Source organism: Colobus angolensis, unplaced genomic scaffold (assembly GCF_000951035.1).
Source record: "Colobus angolensis palliatus isolate OR3802 unplaced genomic scaffold, Cang.pa_1.0 Scaffold64, whole genome shotgun sequence".
Classification (NCBI taxonomy): domain Eukaryota; kingdom Metazoa; phylum Chordata; class Mammalia; order Primates; family Cercopithecidae; genus Colobus; species Colobus angolensis.
In genome coordinates, this window is record NW_012120043.1 from 1546488 (window position 1) to 1563457 (window position 16970).

Below are 16970 nucleotides of genomic sequence, written 5' to 3' on the forward strand. Positions count from 1 at the left end.
ATCTCCTGACCTCGTGATCCGCCCGTCTCGGCCTCCCAAAGTGCTGGGATTACAGGCTTGAGCCACCTCGCACCGCCGACAATGTTTTTTTAAAACGTAGGGATTGACTGATAGCAAATACCAGCAGGGAAGAGAAATACACAAGCTCAATTTTCACTTTCCAACAGAAGGGGGCAGATGTGATTTCACTTCGGAAGTTGAGAGCAGGAGAAGCGGTGTTTTAATGTGTTATTCACGACGCAGAATACTAGCCACTATTCGATCGTGGCCTTAAACGTGTTATTCAAAAGTAGGAAAAGAACCACTGGCAGAGCCGCAAAGCTGCACAGAGCTTGGGAAAACACACACCGGGGAAGCAATCCGGAGTCAGAAGCACAGAGATGGAAAAATATCAAATAAGATGATGGAAGCAAAGGCTGAGAATGAAGACGGACAGGTGCTTCATGTCTTTAATCTAAAAACACGATGCCTACGAAAGACAGTTCTGAAACAAGCGACTCAGGAGATACAACCAGGTGCACAAAGAGCTGCCAACAAAAAGGAAGGGTCGCAACATTCGTATCAGTTTCCATTCAAGGGAGGTTTTCTTTTTCAGAGACAGAGTCTCGCTGTGTCGCCCGGGCTGGAGTGCAGTGGCGCAATCTTGGCTCACCGCAACCTCTGCCTCCCGGGTTCAAGTGATTCTCAGCCTCCCGAGCAGCTGGGATTACAGGCACCTGCCACCACGCCCGGCTAATTTTTTTATATTTTAGTAGAGATGGAGTTTCACCATGTGCGCCAGGGTGGTCTTGAACTTCTGACCTCAGGTGATCCACCTGCCTCGGGCTCCCAAAGTGCTGGGATTACAGGCATGAGCCACCACGACCAACCGAGGGAGGGTTTCTTTGTTGTTGTTGACAATGGCTCAACCCACAACGAAATCCTACTGTCTCAGCCCACAGGGGCCCACAAACCTGGCATCCAAATATGTCAACAGAAAAACTGACAAACAGAACAGAGGGGGACGGTGCTGCTCTCAGCCTGACATTAAACAGATTAAAAATCTAAATATGGTTCAAAGGCCTTGCAGCTCCACATCCAACTGTCCCTCAAGTACTCACGAAGGACAAAAATAATCCATGTTTCAGCCTCGGCAGAGGAGCTCTGCGTCCTCCAAACAGCAGCTACCATTTAAGCCAAAGCTGATTTTTGGCATTGGAGACCTACAAATCAAGAAGGGACCTCCAACTTGGAACTCAGAAACCTCTGAAGCAACCTGACCTGAAGAGGAAATTAGAAAAAAAACAAAAAACAGGCCGGGCGCGGTGGCTCAAGCCTGTAATCCCAGCACTTTGGGAGGCCGAGACGGGTGGATCACGAGGTCGAGACCATCCTGGCTAACACGGTGAAACCCCGTCTCTACTAAAAAATACAAAAAAACTAGCCGGGCGAGATGGCGGGCGCCTGTAGTCCCAGCTACTCGGGAGGCTGAGGCAGGAGAATGGTGTGAACCCGGGAGGCGGAGTTTGCAGTGAGCTGAGATCCGGTCACTGCACTCCAACCTGGGCGACAGAGCCAGACTCCGTCTCAAAAAAAAAAAAAAGAAAACAAGAAAAAAAAAGAAAAAAAGAAAAAAAAAGAAGAAAACAAAAAACAAAACCAAATGTCAGTCATATGAGAAAAACAAGCATCATGGAAACCATATGGGATGGGGTTCATGGGGCGGAATCCTCAACACCCCAGTGACGGAACGGAAGAGGGCAGAAGTCAGCAAAGGGGACCCGTGATCTGAAAGTTACCAAAAACTTTAGAAAGAGAAGAAATGCCGATAAAGAGAAAAGCAGTCAATTGATCAGTATTGATTCGCCAGTGAAGCAGATCCTCCAGAAGAAAAATCGATGAGAGAGAATGCACAGGGCAGCGGAGTCAAGGACAAAGAAACGACCGAAAAGTCGGCGCACTGACGACCGCGGAGTCCTCGGCCTCCCAGCGCGGGCGGAGAGACAGGCGCCTCCAAACGTTATCCAAGAGCCAAACGGGGCCGGGTGCGGTGGCTCACGCCTGGAATCCCAGCACTTCGGGAGGCCGAGGAGGGCGGATCACAAGGTCAGGTGATCGAGACCACCCTGGCTAACACAGTGAAATCCCACCTCTACTAAAAATACAAAAAATTAGCTGGATGCAGTGGCGGACACCTGTAGTCCCAGCTACTGGGGGAGGCTGAGGCTGCAGAATGGCGTGAACCCGGGAGGCGGAGCTTGCAGTGAGCCGATATCGCGCCACCGCCCTCCAGCCTGGGCGACAGAGCGAGACTCTGTCTCAAAAAAAAAAAAAAAAAGAGCCAAATGGTAGCACAGCTTAAGATGTGGCTGAAATGGATGATTTAAAAAATATATATATGTTGTTTCTGAATGGCACGATCTCGGCTCACTGCAATCTCCACCTCCAGGTTTAAGTGATTCTCCTGCCTCAGCCTCCTGAGGAACTGGGATTACAAGTCGAGCCACCATGCCCTGCTAATTTTTTTTGTTTTTGGGTTTTTTTAGAGATGGAGTCTTGCACTGTCGCCCCGACTAGAGTGCAATAGTGTGATCTCAGCTCACTGCAACCTCTGCCTCCCGGTTCAAGTCATTCTCCTGCCTCAGCCTCGCAAGTAGCTGGGATTACAGGTACCCACCACCATGCCCGGCTCATTTTTTGTATTTTTAGTAGAAACGGGGTTTCACTATACTGGCCAGGCTGACCTTGTGATCTGCCTGCCGCAGCCTCCCAATGTGCTGGGAGGACAGGCGTGAGCCACTGCACCCGACCTAACTTTTGTATTTTCAGGAGAGACAGGGTTTTGCCATGTTGGCCAGGCTGGTTTCCAACTCCAGACCTCAGGTGATCCGCCCACCTCGGCCTCCCAAAGTGCTGGGATTACAGGTGTGAGCCACCGCCCGGCTGAAGAAAGTGTTAGTGGGAAGCCAGGGGCCCTTCTGAGACACACGTGCACGGGTGCTACTGATCGCTCACCGTGGATCTTCAAATGGGACCAGGAGGACACACCCTGAACGTGACACACACGGGCAGACAGGAAGGTCTACCTCGAATCCACAGGCGGTATCAGGCTTGCCAAGGAGACCTGAGCCAACCTGCCTGCCCGGAGTGGGGTCCCCGCCATCGTCCCCACCGTATGTGTCCAGAAACACCAGGCAATGTAAAAAGGCACACAGAGCCTCACGCTGGGACGGTGGGAAGGCTGCGGGTCTGAGGATGAAAAGGGTGACGGCTCAGCTGGAAGACTGAACCAAGGACAAAATACATATAACTAGGGGATGTCAGGAGGGAACAAGGACAGAAAGCGAGGATGGTCGGACGCAGTGGCTCACGCCTGCAACCCCATACTTCAGGAGGCCAAGGGAGGAGGATCGCTTGAGCTCTGGAGTTCGAGACCAGCCTGGGCAACATGGTGAGACTCCACCTCTACAAAAAATACAAAAACTGTCTGGGTGTGGTGGCACACACCCACAGTCTCAGCTACTCAGAAGCCCGGGAGGTCGAGGCTGCAGGGAGCCATGACTGCACCACTGCACTCCAGCCTGGGTGACAGAGTGAGACCCTGTTTCAAAAAAAAAAAAAAGTTCCCCAAAACCCAAACAGAAGAGGAAAAGACCACTATACTGTTGCACAGAAAATCCCAAAATACCTACGTGCAACCCGCTCTGGAAGCGTGTGAACAAATAACCAAAACCAGTGACACAACCAAGTGTCTTATACTGCGATTTTGAAGGTTTAATTTAAAAACTAAGGACTAGGGAGGCTGAGGCAGGAGAATGGCGTAAACCCAGGAGGTGGAGCTTGCAGTGAGCTGAGATCCGGCCACTGCACTCCAGCCCGGGAGACAGAGCGAGACTCCGTCTCAAAAAATAAAAAAAAAACAAGAACAAAACTAAGGACTACTGGCCGGGCGCGGTGGCTCACATCTGTAATCCCAGCACTTTGGGAGGCCGAGGTGGGCGGATCGCTTGAGGTCAGGAGCTCAAGACCAGCCTGGCCATGAAACCCCGTCTCTACTGAAAATACGAAAATTAGCTGGGCGTGGTGGCAGGCACTTGTAGTCCCAGCTACTCAGGAGGATAAGCCTGGAGGCTGGAGAATCACTTGAACCCAGGAGGTGGAGGTTGCAGTGAGCTGAGATCGTGCCACTGCATTCCAGCCTGGGCAACAGAGTAAGACTCCGTCTCCAAAGAAAAGAAAAAAAAAAAGGAATCAGCATGTCGGAAAATATGGGGGAAAAACACGTGAAAAAGAACGATGGAGGCAGGACTGCAATTAAAACTGAGTAGTTGGCTGCTGCAGCAGCTCACACCTGTGATCCCGGCACTTCAGGAGGCCGAAGCAGAAGGACTCCTTGAGCCCAAGAGTTCAAGACCAACCTGGGCAACATGGCAAGACCTCTGTCTCTACAAAAAATGCAAACTTTAGCCAGGCGTGGTGGTGTGCGCCCGTGGTCTCAGCTACGCAGGAGGCTGAGGAGGGAGGATGGCTTGAGCCCAGGAGGTCGAAGCTGCAGTGAGGCATGGTCGCACCAGAGTCCTCCAGCCTGGGCAACACAGCAAAACCCTGTCTCAAAAGAAAAAAATGTAACAAAAAATGAGTAGCAATGTAGGAAATGCTACGAAGCACTTCAAATCACCAAGAAAAGGTTTCACTGAGTTTGTTCTGTTGCTGGATAACTTCTTGACTTCAATGCTTAATCTGGGCCAGGCATAGCGGCTCGCGCCTGTAATCCCAGCACTTTGGGAGGCCGACGCAGGTGATCATGAGGTCAGGAGATGGAAACCATCCTGGCTAACACAGTGAAACCCCATCTCTACTAAAAATACAAAAAATTAGCCAGGCGCAGTTGCCGGTGCCTGTAGACCCAGCTACTCGGGAAGCTAAGGCAGGAGAATGGCGTGAACCCAGGAGGCGGAGCTTGCAGTGAGCTGAGATTGTGCCACTGCACTCCAGCCTGGGTGACAGAGCAAGACTCTGTCTCAAAACAAACAAAAAAAAAGCTTAATCTGTTTCTGTTTTTGCTCTACTTGTGCTAATAATGAGAATGCAGAAGACTATGATTCTTCCCCCAAGCACGGCTTTGGCCACACCTCACAGTTTCTATGAGTTTATATTACTGCCAATTTCTGTCTATTGTCAAAACCATTTGAATTTCCTCTTTAACCCAAGAACTGGATAAAAAAGGAATCTGGATACTTCCCAGCAGGGAGGCTGTTTATTTTTTGCTTTTTGGTCTTTTATTTCTGGTTTTACTACATTGTTCTCAAAGGATATGGCTTAAATTTTTTTTTTTTTTTTTTTTCGAGATGAAGTCTTTCTGTCGCCAGACTGGAATGCAGTGGCGCAACCTCCGCTCACTGCAACCTCCACCTCCCCGGTTCAAGCGATTCTCCTGCCTCAGCTTCCCGAGTAGCTAGCACTACATGCACCCACCACGGCACCCAGCTACTTTTTGTATTTTTAGTAGAGATGGGGTTTCATCATGTTGGCCAGGATGGTCTCCATCTCTTGATCTCGTGATCCGTGCACCTTGGCTTCCCAAAACGCTGGGATTACAGGCATGAACCACTGTGCCCGGCCTTCCTTTCTTTCATATTAGAAGTTTTCTTTGTACCAAATAGGCATACCCAATTTTTATAACAAGGGTGTGGTCCTTATTTACAGGACGTGGCTTTTAAAGTAAAGTAGACAAGTGTTTCTCCCCAGGAATCGACAGGGATGCTCTCTCGCAGGCCCATCCAGCCTTCCTTCTCCATAGCACTACCCGGTCCCGGGCCAAGGTGTGTGTCCTGAGCAGCCTCACGGGGGAGCCGATGTTCACCCAGCCTCAGCTCCACCCTGACCCCTTCAGTGCTCGGGTCCCCTGCTTCTCACCTGTTCTCACTCCCTTCCTCTGCCAGGGGCTGCACAGGTACGCTTTTCTCCCCCTAACTCCCTCTGCTGCCTACTCCTCACCCTGAGGTGGCGGGAACAGGCCCATGCGAAGGGATCGAGTCTTCCTACCCAGAACTAAAAAGAGCTTCAGGAAGAGCACCCAGGGCAGAAAACCATCCATCGGAGGTTCAGCATGATGGCTCCTGCCTGCAGTCCCAGCACTGTGGGAGCCGGAGGTAGGAGGAGCGCTTGAGCCTCGGAATTTGAGGCCCGCCTGGGCAACAGACGGAGACCCCGTGTCTGCTAAAAAATATGCCCAGGCGCCTGTGGTCACACCTGTAAGTACTTTGGGAGGTCGAGACGGGTGGATCACCTGAGGCTGGATCACCTGAGGTCGGGAGTTCAAGACCAGCGTGACCAACGTGGAGAAACCTTGTCTCTACTAAAAATACAAAATTAGCTGGGCGTGGTGGCAGATGCCTGTAATCCAGCTACTCAGGAAGCTGAAGCAAGAGAATCACTTGAACCCAGGACGTGGAGATTGTGGTGAGCCGAGATCGTGCCACTGCACTCCAGCCTGGGCAGTAAGAGCCAAACTCTGTCTCAAAAAAAAAATAAGAAAATGAAATGATTAATAAAGTGAAATAAATTAGCTGGGTGCAGTGGCTCACACCTGTAGTCCCAGCTACTCAGGAGGCTGAAGCAAGAGCGGGGATTCAAGACTAGCCTGGGCAACATGGTGAGACCCTGTCTCTTAGGGACAAAAAAAAAAAAGAAAAGAAAAGAGGCCAAGCGCGGTGGCTCACACCTGTCATCCCAGCACTTTGGGAGGCCGAGGTGGGCAGATCACGAGGTCAAGAGATCAAGACCATCCTGGCCAACATGGTGAAACCCCGTCTCTACTAAAAATACAAAAATTAGCCGGGTGTTGTGGCGGCACCTGTAATCCAGCTACTCGGGAAGCTGAGGCAGGAGAATCATTTGAACCCAGGAGGCGGAGGCTGCAGTGAGCCAAGACTGCACCACTGCACTCCAGCCCGGGTGACAGAGTGAGACTCCATCTCAAAAAGAAAAAAAAAAAGGTGATGTAAATTGTACTACTGATGTAGTTAAAAAGTTAATGAGGCGGCCAGGCGCGGTGGCTCACGCCTGTAATCCCAGCACTTTGGGAGGCCAAGGTGGGTGGATCACCAGAGGTCAGGAGTTCGAGACCAGCCTGGCCAACATATGCAGTGAAACCCCGTCTCTACTAAAACTACAAAAAATTAGCCGGGCGTGGTGGCAGGCACCTACAATCCCAGCTACTCGGGAGGTTGAGGCAGGAGAATTGCTTGAACTCGGGAGGCAGAGGTTGCATGAACCGAAACTGCGCCACTGCACTCCAGCCTGGGCAACAAAAGCAAAACTCTGTCTCAAAAAAAAAAAAAAAAAGGTTAATGAGGCATCAATAAAAAGAAAAAAAAATGATACAGCCAACAGCTTGGGTGGATCTCCAGGGAATTACGCTAACCTAACAGAATCAAAGCTAATCTCAGAAGGCTGCCAACTATAGGATTCCATTTACACAAAATACTCAAAAAGTGAAAAATTGGGCTGGGCACAGTGGCTCACACACGTAATCGCAGCACTCCGGGAGGCTGAGGCGGGAGGATCACTTGAGCTCATGAATTCAAGACCAGCCTGGGGAACACAGCAAGACCCCATCTATACAATTTTTTTTTCTTCTCCAGACAGGCCCTCCCTCTGACCCCCAGGCCAGAGTGCAGTGGTGCAATCTTAGCTCACTGCAACCTCCGCTTCCCAGGTTCAAGTGCTTTTCATGCCTTAGCCACCTGAATAGCTGGGATTACAGGCATGCACCACCACGCCCAGCTAATTTTTGTTATTTTTAGTAGAGACAGGTGTTTCGCCATGTTGACTACGCTGGTCTTGAACTCCTGGTCTCATGTGATCCACCCACCCTGGCCTCCCAAAATGCTGGGATGATAGGTGTGAGCCACCACCCCCAGTTGAAATTTTTTTTTTTTTTTTTTAAACAGAGAAAGGGTTTCTCCCGGTTGCCCAGGCTGGTCTTGAACTCCTGGGCTCCGGTGATCCTCCCATCTCAACCTCCCAAAGTGCTGGGATTACTAGTGTGAGCTGCTGACCCAGCTCTCTACAAAATATATACATTTTTTAATTAGTTAGGTGGTCCCAGCTGCTCACAAGGCTGAGGTGGGAGAATCACTTGAGCCCAGAAGTTCAAGGCTACAGTGAGTTATGACTGCACCACTGCACTCCAGTGCACTCACTTTTTTTAAGAGTGAGACCCGGTCTTAAAAAAAAAAAAAAAAAAAGTGTAGAGATGAAGAACAGATTGCTGATTTCTGGGCTTAAGGAAAGTGCATGTCTCAAAACTGCACAGATACACACACACACATGTGTGTATCAAGCCAGTGGAATCTGACCAGGATCTGTGGATGGCACCCACGTCGGCTTCCTAGGTCTGACGCGGCACCATGGGCGGGTGGGATGGTACCCCTAGGGTGGCTGGGCTGCGGGTAGCTGGGTGAGAGGCGAACACTCTGCCACTTCCCGTGAATCCCGAATGACTTCAGAATAAAAAACAGATCAACCTCAAGGACGAGGGCTCAAGAGAGTAACAGAATATTCACCAAACAGCCATTCACACGGTCAATCCCCTTCCAAAAAGACCACCACCCTCTATTAATCAAATGAGTGGCAGAGGAAAGGACATGATCTCTGTCACCTATTAAATGAGAGACGCCATGCTGTCACCACGTTGGCCAGGCTGGTCTCAAACTCCTGGCCCCAGGTAATCCTCTCGCCTCTCGCCTCAGCCTCCAGAGGTGCTGGGATTACAGGCATGAGCCACCGCGCCCGACCTCACAAGGGACATCCACGGACCTAGCAATCCCACTCCCAGACACGCGCCCAGAGGAAATAACTCGTGCGCCAGTCTCCTCCAGGGTTTTCTCTCAATCAGAATCCGGAGGTACCGTTCTGTGGATTTTCACTCTGAGCCTGTGTCAAACTTACAATCGCACGGACGGAGAAAGCGACCGGGAAATGAAAACTAGGAAAGAACGTTCCTTTGGTCTGTCAATAAGCAATTTCCTGGTGTCTGTCATGGCCTCAGATCCTGTCTTTTTTGGCAGAAGATGAGCTGTCACTCAGGGACCTGTGCCTGAGAGTTTCCAAAAATGGGAGGCGGTGGGCGGGAGAAGGCGTACAAAAATTATTTCCGTTTTAAATGTCTTCCATTCCAGACAACCAGAAAATCTTGGTTTCCTATTCATTCATCTCTAATGCTTTTTTTGTTTTGTTTTTGTTTTGAGACAGGGTCTGGCTCAGTCACCCAGGCTGCAGAGCAGTGGCGTGATCTCAGCTCACTGCCACCTCCGCCTCCCAGGCTCCAGCAATCATCCTGCCTCAGCCTCCCAAGTAGGTGGGCCCACAAGTGCATGCCACCATGCCCAGCTAAGTTTCATATTTTTAGTAGAGATGGGGTTTTGCTGTGTTACCCAGGCTGGTCTCGAACTCCTGAGCTCAAGAGATCCTTCTGCCTTGGTCCCCAAAGTGCTGGGATTACAGGCAGAACCACTGTGTCCGGCCCTTTTCTGCTTGTTTGAATTGGGGTCTCACAATTACCCACGCAGGAGTGCAGTGGCTCAATCACAGCTCACGGCAGCCTCGACCTCCTGACCTCAAGTGATCCTCCCGCCTTGGCCTCCCAAAGTGCTGGGATTAAAGGCCTAAGCCACCTCGCCCAGTACCTAACTCCTCTCTCAACACCAATTTTTACATATTAATAAATATCGAAGAACAGGTAGACCCTTCACAGGGTAAAGCTTCTGTTTAATTAACTTTCAGGGACACCTTTCATTCTCACCTGGGTTTCTGGTTCTCAAATCTAAAGTTTCCTTTTAAATGTATTTAAGAAAAGCGAAGTGACTTAAAAAGGGTGCTAGAAATAGGATGCATGAGGAAGGGGCCAAGGTGGAGAACGCGGCTGGGGGACCCCATCAGCGCTGGGGACTCCTGGTGAAGGGCGGGGTCCCTGAAGCCAACTGGGCCCTGCCTGGAAGGAAGCTGCACCTGCTGTTCCAGGAAGAAGCCAAGGTTTGGGAAGGGATCCCACAGCTCCGGAGCTCCATTCTGCTGATGAGCCCCAAACTCCCCTCTTCCTGGGTCCTTGGAGAGGAAAAGCCGGAAGGGGACAAATGAGTTACTGCAGCTCCCGGGCCCTGCCGGGATCCCTCTGTGGCTCGCACCCACTGACTCGCTGAACCTGACCAGGGAACAGAACAGGTGCCCATCTTGCGGGAGCTTCGGAAGGGCTGCACCTGGGGCCAGCGCCACAGCCTGCAGGGGCCTGGGGGAGTGGAGGCAGTGATGAGGGTGCCACCAACTCAGGCCTTGGGGCTCTGCACCCTGCACCACCCCAGGCTCAGGCAGGCGTTAATACACGGACTGAACAGGGAGGGGTCACCCCGCTGTGTCCAGGAGCTGAGGGGTCCCGCGCTGCAGCAGCCACATCATGTCCCTCGAAGGCAAGAAATGCAACATACTGGGCCTCACTGGGCCCTCCGAAGCCTCTGCCCTGATGTGTGGGGGCACAGGGCGAGACACTCCCAACCTGCAATATTGGGGCAGGGCCAGAGCACAGGTTGAGACTGTGGGAACCACAGATAATCAATCTGCAAACATTCACAGGGTTCCTGTCGGGACCGGGCTGGGCGTCCAGGCAGAGGCATCCCAGAGGGAGCATTCTCAGGACCAGGCGGTCCACACACCACAGCTCTGGCTACCCCGGCACCAGTTTCACAGCTAGGGGTCTGCGCCAGGGCTGAGGGGGTGAGAGAGGACAGGGGATGAGGGAAGATGCCTCCCACCCTGCTGTAAGCCCAGGCAGAGGCCCAGGAGAATGAGGGTGTACGGCCCTGGTAGCTGTGCCTCCTCCTCCAGGAAGGCCCCAAGGCCTGACCCTCTGTCTCACACAGGGAAGCATCAGCATGTCCGGTTCCTGGGGCTGTTTCCGGGGGGCTGGCAGGGTGGTGTTTGGGGATTTCCGTGCCTCAGGAGCATATTCCGGCCAGCCCTGCGGCCACTTCCTCAGGCAGAGGGGAAGGCCAGTGTGAGGCAGTGGGGAGAGCAAAGCGATGTCTCTCCGTGTGGGGGTGCAGGTGCTTCAGTACAGACCCCCCTTGCCCACCGCTCAAAACCCCAAGACTCCAGCCAGGGTCCATCCCCTGGGGATTCTGAAGGCAACTGCAAGATGGCACTTTCTCCCCAGATCCCAGAGGCAGGAAGGACAGTTTCAGAGGCCCCCATCCCGAGGCCCCCACTCCCCGGAAAGATGCTGACGTCCACAAAGAGACCCGTGGCTCTGAAGCAGCATCGGGGACGCCCGCCCCCAGTCTCCCCCACCAAATCCTGTCGACAGCCAGCCTGGGCCACCCAAATGCACATCAGACTAGATCCTCTCTCCATTCACAACCATCCAGGGCTCCCTGCCGCACCCGCAATGAACACAGCGCCTCCCACCCCGCCCCACCGGCCGGTCCCACCACCGGGTGTCCGTATGGGCGGTTCCCTCTGCCTGGCACACTCTTCCCTTCATCCTCCCACGACCCCTTCCTCTCACCCTCAGGACACCCACTCTGCGGAGACCTTCCCTGGGGGCCCCGCTTTGGGGCAGCCTGGCCCTCTCTGGGTGTGCCGTGAAGCTCCGCCCACGCTCCAGATTGTGACGTGCAGGCCGCCCCCCAGACCCTACGTCTCCCCATCTGTCCCGCGCACCGCCATGTCATCGGCGAGGGCGGCCCGCTCATCCAGGTCAGCCTGGCATGTTTCTGCTTTGAGCACTCAAAGCCCCAGGTCCCAGGAACTGCCCTTCAGTCCTAGGCAAACCACAATGGCCGGTCACCCTGGTGCCGGACTCTGCACACAGCGAGCGCCTAATACATGCTTAAATGAAAGCGGTCAAGGCTCACGAGGTGGGTGGGATCCAGTGAGAGCCGGGATCCCGCACCACGCCCCTCCAGAGCCTGTTTTCCTTGTGGATTGACTGGAGACACGGAGGCTCGAGATCCCCACCCACACACAGGCCCAGCTCCAACCCTGGTCCTGAGAGGAAGCCCCACCCAGCCCCCAGACCCAGGCTCCAGGCGCCGGACGGACAAGGGGACGAGGGGCTCGGGCTCCCGAGGCAGGTCACACAGGCAACGGCAGCTGATTTCGGGGGTCCTCAGGCTCGCTCCATGACCTGGCCTCTGTGGCCCCTTCCCTCCTTTGCTGCACCATCTGCCTCTTTTGCTGCCCCCAGCCTCCCTCGCCCCATGCACTGCCTTCAACAGACCCTCGATCTCCTCACTCCACGAGCGCCGGCAGGAAGGCGGGATCCTACCTGAACCTCCGAACTGCGCCCCGGCCAGGGAGGCGGGCCGGCCCTTCCCATTGGTGACAGGCAGCGGGAACATCTGCAGGGAGGGGAGGGGAGGGGAGGGGAGAGGTGAGTGGGGCGGGCAGCAAATCAAACCCTACAGTCCTGGGCTCGAACCTAGGCAGCCAGCAGAGCTGGGGACGTCCAGGGACCTGAGACTGGGCTCCATCTAGGTCCGGCCCGTCCTGCTGTGCCCTCAAGTGACACTGCACCCCGGACCCCCACGCCCAGAATGAGAAAACGCCGGACAACGATGACCCCGCTGCACCGCCAGGCACAGAGTCCCCGCCACTGAAAACTCGCTGTTCCCCCTGCGTTTGCGCTGAGGAGAGGGGTATCCTATTTAGGCAAAGGATGCAACTTATCGGCTCTTGACAGTCATACAATGTTGTCTTTACCTTTCAGCTCTGAAAAGTGACAGGTTTACACTCAACAGGGGGACACGTGGAGAGTCCCCTGATGCCTGAGCCCTGGCTGACTCCACGTTTCAGGTGTATACACTGGCCCTGCATGGCAGGCCCTGGAGCAGGGGTGGCGCCCACTGTCCCCCTACCAGGGCTGGGTATGGGTTTGCTTGCCAAAGTGGAAGCCGAGGCTCAGACAGGCAGCAGGTCGAGGAAGACATGGAACGGCGCCCAGGCCCGGCAGGAAGCTGGAAAGGCTGAGGAGAGGCTGCACCCCACCGCTGATCCAGCTCCTGGGTGCCAGGGGTGTGGGACTGCCACCCCCTCCTGCCCGGCTCACCCGTACCCAGGGCACTAAGTCCCTAAAGATTAACTGGCTCAGCAGCATTAACCGGAAAAGCCAACAGCAACAAACCCTTTTGCCACAGAAAAAAACACAAGCCTCCGCCCTGCCCCAAGGGGCTGCGTTTTAAAGCTCCCACTGGGGTTCAAGTGATCAAAGTGGCTGGAATCAGGGCCAGGCGGTTTTTGAGGAGCGGCCAAGATCCCCAACACCTTCCCCAGGCAGCCAGGAGGCGAAGGCACCGCGCCTGTGGCCACGATCCACCGGTCCAAAGGGGACGCAGGAGGCGGGGCTCTGTCCCCCACTCCCTGGTCCTACAGTAGGGGAAACGGAGGCCGCATTCTCACCTGGCCCTGGAGAGCAAGAACAGCCTTGCGGGTAGGAGTGGTGCCCGGGCTGCAGGCAGTGTTAGCCCAGGACCGCACCCCCTCCCGCAGGCTTGGGTGTGCCCAGCCTCCCCAGGACCCTGGTTTCCAAGGGCCACCCTCCCATTTGGGAAACAGAGGCCTGCTGTGGGGGACGGGCAGGCCTGGGAGAGCCCATGGAAGGAGCTGCAGCCAACTGCGTTTTCACCTGCTTCGTCCCCTACAACACCAGGGCTGCACCAATGTGGCACAGGCCACGGGGTACCGGGCCGTGTCCTCTGGGCTCCGCTGACCTCGTGAGCAGCCCAATACAGCCCCTGCACGCCTTGGAGCCTCGGTTTCCTCTTCTGAGAAATGGACTCAGGGCTCTGGCTGCGTGGGACGTGGTAAAACCCAAACTCCCATGGGAGTCCTGCACGCGGCAGGGTCTGGGGAGCTGGTTTCCAACAGCCTTGGTCCCAGGGACTCGCTCCCCCTTCATCCCTGAAGCCCCTGACTCAGGCCCAGGGGACTGCCTGGGACCCAGGCAGGGCACGTCAGCCCAGGCCAGCGCCGGCAGGTCCTTCGTTCCCGACAAAGCCAGCCTGCGTTGGGGCAGGACGAAGGCGCGCTGGGAACAGCCTGGGTTAGCGTTCTCCCGCAAGAATGAGAGAACTGAGTCCCCTGTTCTCTCGTTTTATGCGAATCTGGTCCAGGGAAGTGCTTCCCCTCAGGACTGAGTTTCTGGGACCGGGGCAGAGGGCAGGTATGCAGGAACAGAGCAGGGCTGCGGGCAGTCACGGGGGCCGCCTCTGCCTCCCTGTCCCGGCCAGGCAGGTGAAACTCCAGCTCTGGGTAAAGACAGAGGGGGGACGCCCAGAGAGGACGGGCACCTCGCTGCTCCCAGCCTGTTCCCTCATCTGGGAACACGGCTGCTGGCTCCGACCTGGGACGGGCCAGGTCCTGGGGCTGAACCTGTGCCCCCTCCCCCCAGAACGCCGCCGTTCTGTTCCAGCCCAGCGGTCTGTGACTCGTCAGTTTAACAAAAAACAACCCAACTGCACCTCGGGTTACTCAGCCAGGGAGGCAAAAATAAAACGCGGCTTAAAAATACCAGCATGGCCCTTCCGCAGCCTTGGCCCCTCCGGCCTCTGGGCTGTTTTTTTCCACAGGGTGGCCGCTGTTGTTTCAGTTTGGGGACTTTTGTTTTTGACAGACCTCAGGGGCCTGCACCTCACATGGGGGAGGGTTAAATTCAGACTGAAAGTGCCCTCCTCCAACCTGTTTCAACCCCAAACGCTGCTACTGGGCATGGGGTAGCGGGAGCAGGATGTAAGGACCTCTGTCGACAGGCCAGAAGAAACAAACCAAGGTCCCCGGGCTTCTCCAGGAACCCACAACACGTGGCCCCACTGCGCCGGCAGGTACACCGAGCCCCAGGCCTTCACAGCACCTGGCACCCCAGGGCGCTCCGGCATTCCAGCCTCACTGCACCTGCCTGAGACCTGTGACTTCTGAGGACCAGCACCCTCTGAGCCTCCATCCACCCAGCTGGAAAATGGGCCTTTCAGGGACAGACCCAACAACCTGAGACTCTGAGGGAGCCGCCCCGCCCTCCCACCGGGCCTGCCTGCTCCGAGGTGATAACCGTGAGAGGCACAATGGTGGCCCTGCTGTCTGCTAAGTGGCCCACGAATTCCCACTCAATCCTAACCCGGCCTCCTCCTGGCCCAAGCTCGGCTCCTGGCATCTTAACTTCAGCACCCACGCGTGACTAATTAAACACACAGTTGGTTTCATGCCCGTGTCCTCTGCCCACTAGGGCAGTCCTGTGTGGGGCAGGTGGTGCCCACCCTGTTCATGGAGGGTTGTCTGCTCAGTACTGGGCACCCCCTCCTTTTCTTCCTTGAGGAGGGGTCTTTATCGCCCAGGAGGAAGAACAGTGGCGCCACCACAGCTTACTGCAGCCTCCACCTCCAGGGCTCCAGTGATCCTCCTTGCCTCAGCCTCCCGAGTAGCTGGGACCACAGGCATATACCACCTCTCCTAGCTAATTTTTTGAGTTTTGTTTTTGCTTTGAGAAATGGGGTCTCACTATGTTGCCTGGGCTGGACTTGGAACTCCTGGCCTCAAGCGATCCTCCCGCCTCAGCCTCCCAAAGTGCTGGAATGACAGGTGGGAATCACTGTGGCCAGCCCCCTCCCAATTATTGAAACAAGGTCTCCAGGGTCTCAGTGTCATCCAGGCTGGAGCGCAGTGACCTTTTACTTAACTTTTAATTTCTGTATCTACAATGGAGGAAGCGACCCTGATCAGGTCCATTTTACAGATCAGAAGATCAAGGCCGGAGTTGGCTTACCCAGCCAAGCTGGGGGCCCAGGACCATGCCCCTGAGGCCTCAGTTTCCCCATTTCTACAGTAGTGGACCGTAGCATGCTGCGTCCGGGTGAGATCCCCATGGCGCACCCACTGCCGTGCGGGGTCAGCCTCCTGCCAGAGCAACGCACACCCCCAGCCCCACCGGCGCCTCCCATCCAAACAGCTGAGGCTCCATCGCTGACGTACTCAGCAAACACTCTCCCCTGAAAACCTTCCCGTGAACTGTGGGGCAAAAGGGTGTCGGGGGCTGGGCGGGGGTCCTGGCTCACCATGCTGAAGTCCAGGAGGTCACTGAGCTCCTTGTCTGTGCCCACAGGCGCCATCCTCTGCGGCTGGTTCATTCTCCTGGGGCCAGGGCGGGCACCTCAGGCCTGGAAACCCTGCATGGTGGACGTGGGGACAGATGGACAGGGAGAAACAGGGAGGAGAAAAGAGGTGTGAGTGGCCAAAACACAGAGTGGGGAAGCCGCCTGAAAAACCCTCAACTGCCCTGGGGTCTGAGTTCCAGCGGAGCCCTGGGAGCAGGGGCAGGGAAGATGGAATTCCAGAGTCTGGGTCCCTGTAGAGCCCTCCCCAGAGGCCACCGGGAGTCTGAAAAATGGGGGGAGGGTGTGCAAATATAAACTCCCTAACTCCCCCAGAGACCACCAGGGCATCAAATTGCCAAGTTTAAACTGCACACAGGGCAGCCAGAACCTCTCCTTTCCCCACGTCTCTCATTTCCAACCACCCCCGGGTTTCCTCTGAGGCCCCCCTACTCCCCTGGGAAGAGGAGGAATAGCCCCGCCCTACCCCACTTCGGGGGAAATTTGGTGATCCCCCCCACAGATGTCACAGCCCGTTGAAGACCAGGTCACCCCCAAATTCGACATGAAGGAAATCCACAAGTCAGAAAACCACGAAACTCTTTTATAAGCTTCACAACTTAAAGTGGGGGGGGGGCGCACTCTATGCAGGGACCAGTAAAGCTTCCCTCCACCCTCAATCTCCCTCCCCCTAAAAAACCCTAACAGTATTCAGAAAACAAAAAAAAACAATCCTAGGTTGCTTTACTGTCACGATGTATCCGGGAATTATTTTTAAGCAAAACTTTGACAACATCCCTCGCCTGCCCTCCCTGAGCGGGGAGAGGGTCCCAAGACCAGGGTGCCCCCGCTATT

The 16970-nt window shown here is 54.9% G+C and overlaps 1 protein-coding gene across 3 annotated transcripts in view; it reads right to left on the bottom strand.

Annotated features, from left to right (window-relative positions):
• TCF3 (transcription factor 3) overlaps nt 1–16270 on the bottom strand; it is a 43711-nt gene extending 27441 nt beyond the window's left edge. For all 3 annotated transcript variants that reach the window (XM_011964035.1, XM_011964034.1, XM_011964033.1), the window contains exons 1-2: nt 16080–16270; nt 12305–12377 (exon numbers count right to left, since the gene is read on the bottom strand). In XM_011964035.1, coding sequence (XP_011819425.1) covers nt 12305–12377; nt 16080–16151 — 145 coding nt within the window. In that variant the 5' untranslated portion in view covers nt 16152–16270. The remainder of the gene's footprint in view (nt 1–12304; nt 12378–16079) is intronic.
• Between the last annotated feature and the right edge of the window lie 700 nt (nt 16271–16970).